General features: G+C 35.8%; 1 protein-coding gene across 17 annotated transcripts in view; it reads left to right on the forward strand.

The window, feature by feature from the left end:
• Positions 1-13,482, forward strand: part of adam12b (ADAM metallopeptidase domain 12b) — a 159,355-nt gene that overhangs the window by 63,833 nt on the left and 82,040 nt on the right. For all 17 annotated transcript variants that reach the window (XM_073928655.1, XM_021467445.3, XM_068214608.2 and 14 more), the window contains 3 exons: positions 5,219-5,295; positions 9,879-10,065; positions 12,488-12,553. In XM_073928655.1, the coding sequence (XP_073784756.1) occupies positions 5,219-5,295; positions 9,879-10,065; positions 12,488-12,553 (330 nt within the window). The remainder of the gene's footprint in view (positions 1-5,218; positions 5,296-9,878; positions 10,066-12,487; positions 12,554-13,482) is intronic.

The following is a 13,482-nucleotide window of genomic DNA, read 5'->3' on the forward strand; positions in this document are numbered from 1 at the left end:
TTGACTGACAGTCTTATTTTAGGTGGGGAAAATATTGTATGTAAATAAGTAAAACTGACAGGAATTGTCGGAATTATAGACAACAACAAAAAAAACTGAAGATTGATGCTTTGAATTAAAACTTTAGAGATTACCACTCTCCCAGGTCTCTGTCACTCCCCAGTTTTAATATTTTACTAAAAAAACATACATTAAATGGAAGCAAAATTTCAGCTCAACTGTCTTTTTACACCCTGGAAATGTATATAATTTCAAGCTAATAAAAAAGTCAATGAAAATCATTTTATTTTACTTTTTACTAAACAGTATATACAGTATATATACAGTAAAACAGTATAAAATTATATATATATATATATATATATATATATATATATATATATATATATATATATATATATATATATATATATATATACTGAGAAATTGGCATTTTATACTGTATATATAGATTCTCCTGACACTTTATTAGGTACACCTGTTTCCAATCAGCCAATCACATGGCAGCAACTCAATGCATTTAGGCTTGTAGATGTGGGCTGTTTCTCAATTGCAAGAATGCAGAGAATGGACTTGCGTTCTTGTGGAGACCGGTCTTGCCAGGTGTCCTCGGAACTCAGGAGACCGCGAGGACAGAGAATGCGTCCTCTGAGAAATGAGATGCTGCGTTCTTCCTTATGGTCACATGACCTTCATGCGTTTTAAATGGTAAATTATTTAAACATACAGCATTCATACAGCGATTTATTGTTTTTTTCCCTTTACAATATATAAACTTTGCATGAAAACATTATAAATATACTTTGCACAATATAAATAAATAAATATAAAACAGATTTTAATACAAATTTCAGCAAACAAACACTCTTAATGTGTTTATTCCTTTATTAAGATGTTCATGGTAATGTTTGCTTTCACCGTTTCATTTAGGGAAACTCCTGAGGTAAATAATTTATATCTCTGAACCTTAATAATAAATATAAATAAAATGCTGCGCTTCCCACCTCCAGTCGCAATGACTTCTGGGACTTCCAGAGCAAGTTCGGTGCTCAAGTCTGCATCAATGCGTCCTCGACACCAAGAACACATCCGGGAAGTTTCACGCGTCCTCTGTTCTTGCGGTCTTGAGTATTGGAACTGAACTTTGGCGGCTGATGATAACAATACATGAGAACACGAGGACGCAAGACCGCTGAAGAACACATGTTGAGAAACAGCTGTGGTCAAGACGATCTGCTGCAGTTCACACCGAAAATCAGAATGGAGAAGAAAGGTGATTTAAGTGACTTTAAATGTGGCATGGTTGGTGGTGTGACCACAGTGTACTTATCTTCTGATGGTTACTTCTGGCAGGATAACAAGCCATGTCATAAAGCGTGAATCATTTCTTGAACATGACAATGAGTTCACTGTACTCAAATAGCTTTCAGGTTCCAAATCTCAAAGCAATTGAACACCTTTGGGATGTGGTGGAATGGGAGATTCGCATCATGGACAAATCTGCAGCAACTGCATGATGCCATCATGTCAATATGGACCAAAATCTCTGAGGAACAAAAGATTAAGGGCAGTTCTGAAGGCAAAAGGGGGTCCAACCCAGTACTAGTAAGGTGTACCTAATAAAGTGGCTGTTCAGTGTATAGGCTGTGTGTGAACTGTCATCCAAGGCAGACACATAAATAAAAAAGCAGCCTTTTTTTTTCTCTGCTGATCCTTTAAAAATCAGGACATTAGAAAAGAAAAATGTCCTGCTTTTACTAATATAAGTCTCAAACTTCACTTTTCTGGCCTAGTGTATTATTTAACAGGGCCATTAGCTAGTGAGTCATTATTTTTAGCTCTAGCTGTTTTGATATCCTCCATCTATGACTGTTTCTGGTACTTTTACTGCTATTCTTGGTCTGTTAAATTTTAAAGATGTGGAAATGGCAGCCACAAGAATGGACTCAAAGAGCTGAGTGTGGATGCGAAGGATTTCGTCCATCAGTCATTGATTGGTTTTGACAGAGTGCTGTGTTTTTGAATAGTTTTGTCTGTCTGTGTGTGAGTGTGAGAACATTTGTGTGAGTCATGGCAGTTTAGTCGGTCCAGCCTGTGAGTACCAATTGGTATTTCCACACGAAGGGTCTTTGGGGGCTTGTGCCAGCCATAACAGGAGAGAATAGTTTCACTGTAAAATAGATTAGCAGACACTGCTGTAGTGGCACCGCAGTGTGTGGGTTTTCATCAGCAAGCAGCTGCTTTAAGATGACTTCTGCTACGTGGCACTACTGTAAGCTGTGCTGCATGATCCCATCAGACCAACAGTATCTTGCACCTGAAAAGGATTTCAATTCCAGTTGGTCAATGATCCGATTTTATGGCTAATTGCTTTTGCAAATAACCCCACTTTAACCTGAACTGTTGGCTTGAATTCAGGTTTGACATATGGTTGTTGGGTCTATGACATTGTGCTTTTTATTTTTGTCTGGATTCATTTCAAAATAGGTGGAAAGAGCAATTCATACAGTCGTGGCCAAATGGGGTGTCAAGCCTACAATAAATAAATAAATAAATAAATAAATAAATAAATAAATAAATAAATATATATATATATATATATATATATATATATATATATATATATATATATATATATATATATATATATATATACATATATATATATATATATACATATATGTACATATATATGTATACACAGTGTATGTTTTTTTTACCTTTATTTAAACATGTGCGTTCATCTAAGCTGCTAATCAAATACAATAGAGAATCATTTATTCATTTTCCTTCAGCTTTTTTTCATAAGGGGTCGACACAGCGGAATGAACCGCCAACTTATCCAACATATGTTTTACACAGTAGAGACCCTTCCAGCTGCAACCCATTACTGGGAATCATCTATACAGACTCAGACACACAAATACCCTACGGCCAAATTAGTTTATTTATTTCACCTATACCGCATGTCTTTGAACTATGGGAGAAACCGGAGCACCCAGAGGAAACCCCCACCAACACGAGGAGAACATGCAAACTCCACACAGAAATGCCAACTGACCTAGCCGGGACTCGAACCAGCAATCTTCTTGCTGTGAGGCGACAGTGCTAACCACTGAGCCACCGTGTCATCAATAGAGAACCAGTTAAATATTGATAATTAGGGGTGTGTCAACATATTGACCGCTTATATCAGGGGTGTCCAAACTCAGTTCTGGAGGGCCAGTGTTCTGCATATTTTTTTTTCAAATTAGACACTAAACTAAACAAGCTCTTTCTGAGTACACTAGAAACGTCCAAGGAGGTCTGTTAAAGGAAGTTGGAGCTAAACTATGCAGGACACCAGCCCTCCAGGACCGTGTTCAGACACCCCTGTCTTATATTTTTTTGGCTGAAGTGGATTTATTTAAAAACTATTGGCATACTGTTTCTATCAGCAAAAATATGAAAAAGGCTGAGAACGATGGCTAAAAATTACATAGAGGCTATGAGTTCAATCACTTTTTGATTATTCGTTGTTTTTCATAGAAAAAAATCATTAAATACTTTTAAAAAAACTAAGTATAATGTGTACAAAATATCAGACCTATAGGTAGATAATTTGTGCTTCGGAAAAGCAATTGGTGTTCGCCGTGATCAATTGTTGGCACAAAACCATTGGTTAGTTTGGGCTGAAACATCTGCGCTTTAGTGAGTCAATATTTTTCTAGACCAGCAATTTATAACTGCACACAGCAATATGGCTGTCTTTATTTGTAAATGTATTAAATGCTTTAAAATGGTCATATTGTAATTCTATTGGGGATGACATGGTGGCTCAGTGGTTAGCACAGTCACCTCACAGCAAGAAGGTTTCTGGTTCAAGTCTCAGCTGGATCAGTTGGCATTTCTGTGTGGAGTTTGCATGTTTTCCCCCGTGTTTGTGTCTGTTTCCTCCGGGTGCTCCTGTTTCCTCCACAGTCCAAAGACATGTACTATTGGTAAATTGAATAAACTAAATTAGTTGTAGTGTATGTGTGAATGTGAGAGCGTACGATTGTTTGCAGCTGGAAGGACATCCGCTGTGTAAAACGTATGCTGGATAAGTTGGCGGTTCATTCCACTGTGGTGATCCCTTAGGGACTAAGCCAAAAACATTAATAGTTCTATTGTCTTAAGATGTACCTCTCTTAAATATCAGACAGTCAAATGTTAATAGATCAAATATTAGAAACAAAATAGATCAAATCCATCTTCGATAAATTTAATTCAATGGAGTAGTAGGTAGTGCTGTCGCCTCACAGCAAGAAGAATATTCGAGCCTCGACTCAGTTGGCGTTTCTATGTGGAGTTTGCATGTTCTCCCTGCCTTCGTGTGGGTTTCCTCCGGGTGCTCCGGTTTCCCCCACAGTCCAAAGACATGCGGTACAGGTGAATTGGGTAGGCTAAATTTTCCGTAGTGTATGAGTGTGTGTGTGGATGTTTCCCAGAGATGGGTTGCACCTGGAAGGGCATCCGCTGCGTAAAAACTTGCTGGATAAGTTAGCGGTTCATTCCGCTGTGGCAACCCCGGATTAATAAAGGGACTAAGCTGACAAGAAAATGATTGAATAAACAATTAGCTATTAAATAGTTATGTATGCAATTGACCATTATCAGTATCGGAATCAGCCAAATGTTTTTTTTTTTATTTTTTTTTTATTATCATTATTGACCAAAAAAAGAAAGAAAGAAAATGTTTAAAAAAATGTGAAATATCAGTTCATTCCAATTAATGGTGGATTGCAATGTATAATAAATATAAATAATGTAATAATCACTTTATATATTGTGTGCTTTTAAGCTTTTTATGTATTTTTGCAGAGTTATGTTTATATAATAGATAATTCCATCAATTAAATAACTTTAAGCTTTTCACAATATAACATGATCCTCAACTTGTTGGGTAATTAAATAATGTCATCAAAATATTGAACAAATGCCCATGCCTGAATATTAGTTTTGCCTAATCTTCTGTTTCCCATTCAGAATATGCAAGTTTTCTTTTGCGCACACTATACTGTACATGTACATTTATGATACAGTATAAGAGGACAACATTAGATAAAAAGTAATATTAGTATGTTTCAAGAAGCAAATAAAACAACATGACACATTTCTAAGAAATGCATTTCTAAGAAATTAGTACATGTGCCTTGATGTATATTTTAAAGTGTTTTCCCTCTTTTTCTTTGTGTAGATGAATTGCTATTACCATGGAGAAGTACAAGGATACGTACACTCTGAAGTCACTCTTAGTACTTGCTCTGGTATCAGGTAAGCACAGTATCACCCTATAATGTCTCTGTATCCTATTATGTATTGGCAGTAACGTCAACCATATTGAATTCTAATTTTCAAAGTCATTAAAACTCCTTAAACAAGTAGTTTAAAGCGTGTGTGCTTCAATCCGGAAAGCCATTATAGACCTTAAGTTGTCAAACATTTATTGCTGTGATTTTCTTTCCAGTGGACTTCACAACTCTTTCTACGTGAAGGTTCATTTAGAGACTATAAAACCGTGAGATTAAACATCAATAAAAAGCTTTAGTATCATCCCATGCTCCATTGTCTTGAAGATAAGACTGAAAACGTTTATTAAGTCATGAAATACGTTGGTGAAATAATTAGAAGGAGCATTTGGTTACAGTAAATTTGTCGTAAAGGCACAACTTTTACGACCAAGTAGGTAAAGATGAATTTAGATCGAACAGAACCCGTGTTCCCAAGGTCTCCTGCTTGTAATTACAAAACATTTCTTCTTCAAGTTTTTATCTTCATAATCACAAGCCTGGAGACCTTTCAGGTAGGCAGATATTAAGGCCATATCGGAACATAGAGGGTTACAATGAATCAAGGCAGAGGTAAATGTGATTTTGGCTTTTTATCCTCACTGGTGTGGGTGTGTGAGATGGAAATTTTTGCATTTGTCAATGTGGAAATACTAAATGCAATACTCTGTATCTAACTGCAATCATGCTGCATTGTCTCTGCTCAGTACTTTTGGCTTTCATATTAGAAGCTTGGTTATACATTGCAAGCAGGGCTGTCGTCAGATATGATTTAAATTATCATTCCTTCCACATGCATCGTTTTGACTATCAGTATGGCTCCAGATTTTCATCTGTTTTATTTTGTTATAATATTACAAAGTGAAAACTCACTCTTCATCTTACAACCTAATTCTGCAGCACTGTGGCTCTTAGATATGCACCCTTCATATTCAATTATCCTCAATGGGATCTCTCACAATTTCCTTTTCACTTCTGGCCATATTATTAAGCATATCACTTTTGTCATAAATGTAAATTTGCACATTTGCAGACATTTTGCTAAGTCTTGGTTAGTGGTCATAGAATGGAATGAAAATTGCCATTTTATACAATTTAATGTAATTCTGCAGAAATATTCATATCCACACATGTCCAAGTGGGACAAAGACAAACAAATGGATTTATTGGATTTGAGTGGTTTGACCATAGAGCTTATTGAATGGCAAAGGGGCAAGGGTTGTAGTTAATTTTACAATGATGGTATATTGATAAAAATATATATGTGATTGCATTTGAATTAATATTACAAGCTATGCCACTGCAATATTTAGACAGAATGCATTACTAAAGGTACTTCACGGATCTACAGTACCTCTTATTATTTATAATTATTATACCTATTATTATTATATCTTATTATTATTCTTTTACACAATTTACAACATACCATGTCTTGCACAACAACAAAAAAATTATCATACAACACAACATAAGTACATTCATTCATTCATTCATTCATTCATTCATTCATTCGTTCATTCATTTTCCTTCAGCTTAGTGCCTTATTTCGCCACAGCAAAATGAACCTATTATCTACTTATCTAGCATATGTTGTATGCAGCAGATGCCCTTCCAGCCGCATCCCAGCACTGGGAACATGAATAAATTGTAACCTAATTACTTAACCCAAGAAATTATGAAAATTCTTAAATCAATTAACAGACATCCTTAAAGCCGTTAAAAATATTATAAAAAAGTTATCCAAAAAGCTGTTAAGAAAATATATATTTTTAAGAATATCATTATTTGATTGATTTTAGGACAACAAAGTATCACAATAATTACCTAGGTAGCTAAGAATTCCGGCTCAGATTTGGCATAAAGCTGGCACAGCAGGCATTCGTTTGGCACTGGCATACAGAATGTGGACCAAACATAGCCCGGGTTTGGCAGAGGTGGACTTGGGCCAGATATCAAATGTAGCGTTTGGACCAGATGTAAAAAAATTTTAATGTGGGCCACGTAAATTTAGCGTACCATGAACCACTTTTAAAATACATTTAAATTATTTTTGAGTAAAGAAACACTTCTACCAATCAGGTCGCTTCGAAAAAAAAAAACACACATAGCACACCTAAAGCGAAATGCTTTGTGGTTTTATCAAATTCCTTGCAGTCATGGGACACCAACATATCTGGCCCAGTTCAGGGCTAGTTATGGGTAGTAACTTGGCTGAGACTTGGCCCAGATATGGTCCATGTTTGGCCCTTGTATGGAAGACAGACTTGGTCCAGTCATGTACCGTATTTTACTGCGGCATGTGGGCCAAGCAAAAACTGATTGTGTGGGCCAGATCTGGGCCAGAGACATTTTGCCATGTGGGTAAAATCTTGCTGAAAGCTTTTTTATGTAGATTGTTTCGTGTGTTTTATGAAAAAATGCTAATGTGTTAGCATTATGAAGTTCATGGTAGAATGGGATAAATGCTTGCAACATGCTTAACTATATGGTAACCATGTATTTACTATATAGCTAACCATGCTAGAAACTTTTTCATTCATTCATTCATTTTCTTTTCGGCTTAGTCCCTTTACTAATTTGGGGTTGCCACAGCAGAATGAACCACCAACTTATCCAGCTTATGTTTTATGCAGCGGATGCCCTTCCAGCTGCAACCCATCACTGGGAAACATCCATACACTTATTCACACACATACAGTATGGACAATTTAGCATACCCAATTCACCTAAGGCGGTTGTCTTTTATACTTGTGTGGGAACCTGAAGCACCTGAAGAAAACCCAAGCAAACATGGGGAGAACATGCAAACTCCACAAAGAAATGCCAACTGACTCACCCGGGGCTCGAACCAGCGACCTTCTTGCTGTGAGGCAATTGTGCTATCCATTGCGCCACTGGGCTGATTCTTGAAACTTTTTAGAAATGTTAATTTTATGCTACTGTACATACTAACAACGTCAACCCTTTTGTGCTGTTGGGGATGTTTTCATCCACTCTGTGGTGATTTTGAGTCTTAATTTGGCCATAACTTTTTCTGTGTTTCAGCTGGGCAGAATGATTTTTGGTGACATATCTTATTTGACACTTAATTTGAGAAAATACTTTGAAATAAAAAAAAGCTCAATAATCTGGGCAAATTTAGTACCCCTTCGTTTTGTTTGGGATGAAAACATCCACTAAATTAAACTGCTGTAAAAATGCATAAAACATGTTTTTTTTTTTTTTTTGTATAAATATGTTAATCAACCTCAATCGTGATAAAAAATTACAGAATTTTAACTTAAATTTTAATTTCCAAATTCATAAATGATGTCACTGATTTGGTGATAATTTGCAATATAATCAATTTGCAATAAGTAATTGTGGACTGGATTTTTATTTTTTTACCTTTTATTAAAGTCTTGGACGTGTGAAACAAGCTTTTGATGCATTGTTTTGATGATCCATTGACTTCCATTATAACCACATTTGTTTGATTGCAAAACTATGACACCATATAATCATGCATTTGTGATTGTTGGTGATTTTCCCTGTTGAGTAGAGGTAACATTTGTAATTTTTACTGTTGATCATCAGTTGGAACCGTTAACCCTTTAGATAGACCTGTGCAAAGAAAATATGGAGTATAACAGCAAATTAAAGTGTGTGTTTGTGTCTATGAGTGTGTGCGAGTGTGAGAGTGACCTTTGCGCAATTACCTTGATGTGTCCGAGGAAATCTAAATATGCATCTTTGCTCTCAGAACTACATGGAGTAAACAATAACAAAGACTGTGTATTTATGCACCATCAAATGTGTTTATAATGGAAGTCAATGGGGAAAAATAGCCACCAACTCTAAATTAAAAAGAAAAAAAAATGAAAATCAAGCAACGCATCAAAGTCCAAGACTGTGATAAAAGGTAAAAAAAAAAAAATCCAGTCCACAATTATTTATATTAAAAATACGTAATTTTGTGTTTTATTTTTAGCAAATCAATGAAATCACTTGTGAACTTGGCAATTAAAGTAATCTGTAATTTTTAAAAAGTTTAATTCAGTGGATGTTTCATCCTGAACAAAACAAGTAGGTAGTAAGTTTATACAGTGAACAAAGGTTGACATTTATTAATTATTAGCCAAATGTTAAATATTCTTGAAACATATTAGCAAAATGCTAATTAATGTCAGCATCACGTTAGAAGAGTTAATATTGAAATAAGACATTGCTAACATCTGTAGAATGTATTAATGCACAGTTAGCCATGTGCTAATGAGGCTACAAACATACTAGTAGCATTGTAAATACAGCTATAGCTACAAATTCATGCTAACAGCACATTGTACTTTTAAAACACACCCTAATTTATGCTAAACCTATGCTAGGCAAAATGCTAGCATCATGTTAAAAGGTTCAAACATGTTTAAATATGCTAAAACAAAAAAAGTAATGTAAGCAACATTTTAAACACACAGTCATGTATAACATCACTGTTTCCTGTTAGCATCTAATATATGTTTGCATATTTTATTCAGTATTTTTTATTTATTTATTTATTTATTTATCAAATCTGTTTTCAATCAACAGAGGGTTTGTCTTACTTGAAAATAAAACACTGATGGTGGAGCCAGCTTTTGAGCCGGCAAACGACACCCATGTGATTTATGATGGACATCATCTACACTTCCCCTCCGGAACCTGTGGACACGGACACAACATATCGACTGTCAGCAACACGAACACAAGAGGACTGCTACAATCATTCAGAACGAGGGTATGAACGCAATCTGTCAGCAGCGGTTATGACAGTGTTTTGTTCAGAGAGTGTCACTTTTTTTTGTCTTGTGGATGAATTAACATGCATCATTCAGCAAGTGATGTCTTTGTTAATGCAGATGAGGAGATTGCGATTGCTCTCGCTTCGCATGCATGCTAAAACAAGATTAGAGAGCTCTGCGAGACATCAAAGGTTAACAGAACATCCCGACATTACAGTCTTGACATTGAAGTTGTTCTTATCACAACAGAGCTGTCTAAATAACATGTTCAGATGCCATTGTATTGATTTGAAAGGATAGAAGCAGACAGGAGATGCTGTTATATTTCAACATAAAGGCAAACCGATGAAATCTATGTATATAACAAAAGCGTAAGTGGTTAGGATTGGTATCAGTGCTGGTGTTGATATTTGCAGGCACATCTTTAGGGATTATTGACTCTTTTATTGTCCATTTGATGAGAATAAATCAAAAAGGGGTGGAGATGATATTGATATTGTTATCATGGAGATTAAAAGCATTGCTAGTTGAATATAAAAATAATTGAAAATGGAACAGTAAGGGTGAAAGGGACGTTTAAAAAGTCTCATTTGTTAATTAAGGCATTTGTTTTTTTTTAATGCTGTGGTTTGTTATGGATTTATGGAAAGTTATATTATATTTCTTGCTCATTGAAATCTTGAATCGTTTGATGGACTCTTACCTTCACCAATATAACATCTGAGAAGCAGACCTAAATAAGATAAAGCAGGTTAATCTATTTCAAATGGTTACAAAATTTGTAACTTTGGTGACTTTATTCTTTTTCTTTTGAGTGCTTTCATTAGTTATTTTTTTATATTTATTTAATTATTTATTTTAAATCGAGTAATTACCTATATTTATTAGTAATAGTCTTTGACGTCTCCCTCACATCATATTTTAGTAATACTTTATATATGTTTTAAGAGTTCACACTTAGATATTGCTTGATAATAACAGCAGATTTGGCATGCTGTCCCGTGAGACGACCCTGAGCTCTGAGATAATTCAGCCCAGGGCTCCCACCTGATTAATGAGCATGTAAAGGGAGTACGAGATCAGGTAGTTCTCGATAACTTTTGCTGTTAAAGGAGAAAAGGGGGAGATAGGGTGGATGGGGGGTTTCTTCAGAAAATGAGGATAAGAAAGTAGTTTTAGGCTGCGCTCACACTGCACTTTTCTCCCCATAGACTTCCATTCATACGCATGTGACTGTGTCAGACCAAAAACGGAAGTCCGTGCGTCAAGTTTCGCAGTTCACTGCATTGCAAGCTTGGTGAACTCTGAGCTGCGAAATTGCATCACATGATTGAGACCAATCGAGGATCAAAACATGACCTCTCTGAACATAAATTTAAAATATAGAGCAATTGCTCACTTTTTAAATGTCTAATCATCTTGTTTAATGCTGCCACTGTTCGCAGTGCCATATGACAGGATTTCGCAAGCTCAAACTCCAGTGTGACGGTCACACTGCAGTTTTCTCCCCATAGACTTCCATTCATACGCATGTGAATGCATCAGACCGGAAATGTAAGCAACTACGACAGGTTTCGCAGGTCGCTGCATTGCAACGTTCAAGCTTGGTGAACTCTGACCTGCGAAATTGCATCACTTGACTGCATGAGACCAATCGAGGATCAAACCATTACCTTTCTGGATAGAAATTTAAAATATGGACCAATCGCTCACTTTTTTATATGTATAATTATCTTGTTTAATCCCACCCCTTGTCGCAGCGCTGTCTGTCAGAATTTCGCAAGCTCTAACTCTAGTGTGAATGGAGCTTTAGCCAGGTTACTTGTAGTGAGTTTGGATTAATCTGTTTGTCTAACTTAGTTATAGATGAGAGACTAGCTGCGATCAATCATATCACATGTTCCTCTCAAAATTAGTTTGTGAAACTTCACTTATTCTAAATGATCCACATTTATGGTTAATGAAAAGTAAGAATTCAAATCTCAATCCAATTTTTAATTTATACTGTGGTCATAGCTAAGTATAATCAAATAAAAATGAAAATCTGGAGGTACATAGATCCATAGACTCTAAATATATGCATTAAAATGCTTAAGCAACTTCCTTCATTCCATTTAAGTTGGATAAATCCAAATTGTAATGAATATCTAACAGTCTTTTTATTTTAGATTTCTACTGTTGATACAACTTTTATAGGATCATATCAATTTATTTAAATGAATTGGTTGAGTGAATCGTTCATTGATTTGCTTATCATTTATTGGTCACATCTCCAGAATGAATCACTCAATTCATTTGTAAACAATTCTAAACCCATGTCATCTCTGCTAAATGTGTTTATTGAATGCTCATTAAATGTGTTAATGATAGATAATTCACAAGTTACAATGGTTTATGTGCTTTTTTTCTCTGTTGCAGCATAAACGGGATGTTCAGAAGACCACCAAATATGTGGAGCTCATCATTGTAGCAGACAACCGAGAGGTAAGACAACAAAGCAGCACAACAGGTTTGACACAGATTGCAGGGCAAGTTCAAAAGAGCTGTCTCTGACCTGAAGCGGCTCTGCAGAGAACAATCAGTTCAAGATCAGATCAGTCGAGAGTATGCTCTAAAATATGCTCTCATACACTGATTGCTCTGCAGTGGTGCATCAGTAAAACACACCTGTTTTTTTTTTTTTTTGGTTTTTTTGTCTGGTAAAGCAATAGTAATTTATGTCAGAACGGCACAAATGTTCAAGTTTTGGAAAATCACCCCATTCCTGTCAGAATATGTGGCATAGCTACTGATCCAAGCAGTTGTAATTTCAAGACTTTTGACACAGGCTTTCGGGGCTTGGAACAGTTCCTCCCTAACACAACCCATGACTACAGATCAGGCCACTTAACGAGTGACACTTTGACACTTTACAAAAAGGCAAAAAGACACTTTTTCATAGCCTTCACCCTCACTGTTCACCTCTGCTGGAATGAACAGCAAACCTCCACACGAACTGCTGAGACTATCACCATCTGTCAAGACACACCTTTTCCATAAGCACTTAACCAGCCCACACTCTTAAACCAACACACACACACTTATCTTTTAGGTACTTTCCCTAAAGAAGTACTATGTATTATACTGTGTACTATGTATTGTACTGTGTACTATGATATTTTCTTTGTTATGGGGACATTTGGGCCACATGATGAAGGAAATACAAGGTACACCAACGTTATCTCATGGCAATTCGTAACTTTTTGATTTACGGGCTAGTTCATATGAATTTGTATGATCTCATTTGTACAATTTAGCACCAGTTACTTATCTCCCAATGACAGGTGGGTTAAGGGGTGGTGTTGGGTTGGGTGCCAAGCCGCCTTTTTTAAAATCAAACATTTTTTTGTACAAGAGAACTTGTACAAATTTGT

This window comes from Danio rerio, chromosome 17, assembly GCF_049306965.1.
Source record: "Danio rerio strain Tuebingen ecotype United States chromosome 17, GRCz12tu, whole genome shotgun sequence".
Lineage (NCBI taxonomy): Eukaryota > Metazoa > Chordata > Actinopteri > Cypriniformes > Danionidae > Danio > Danio rerio.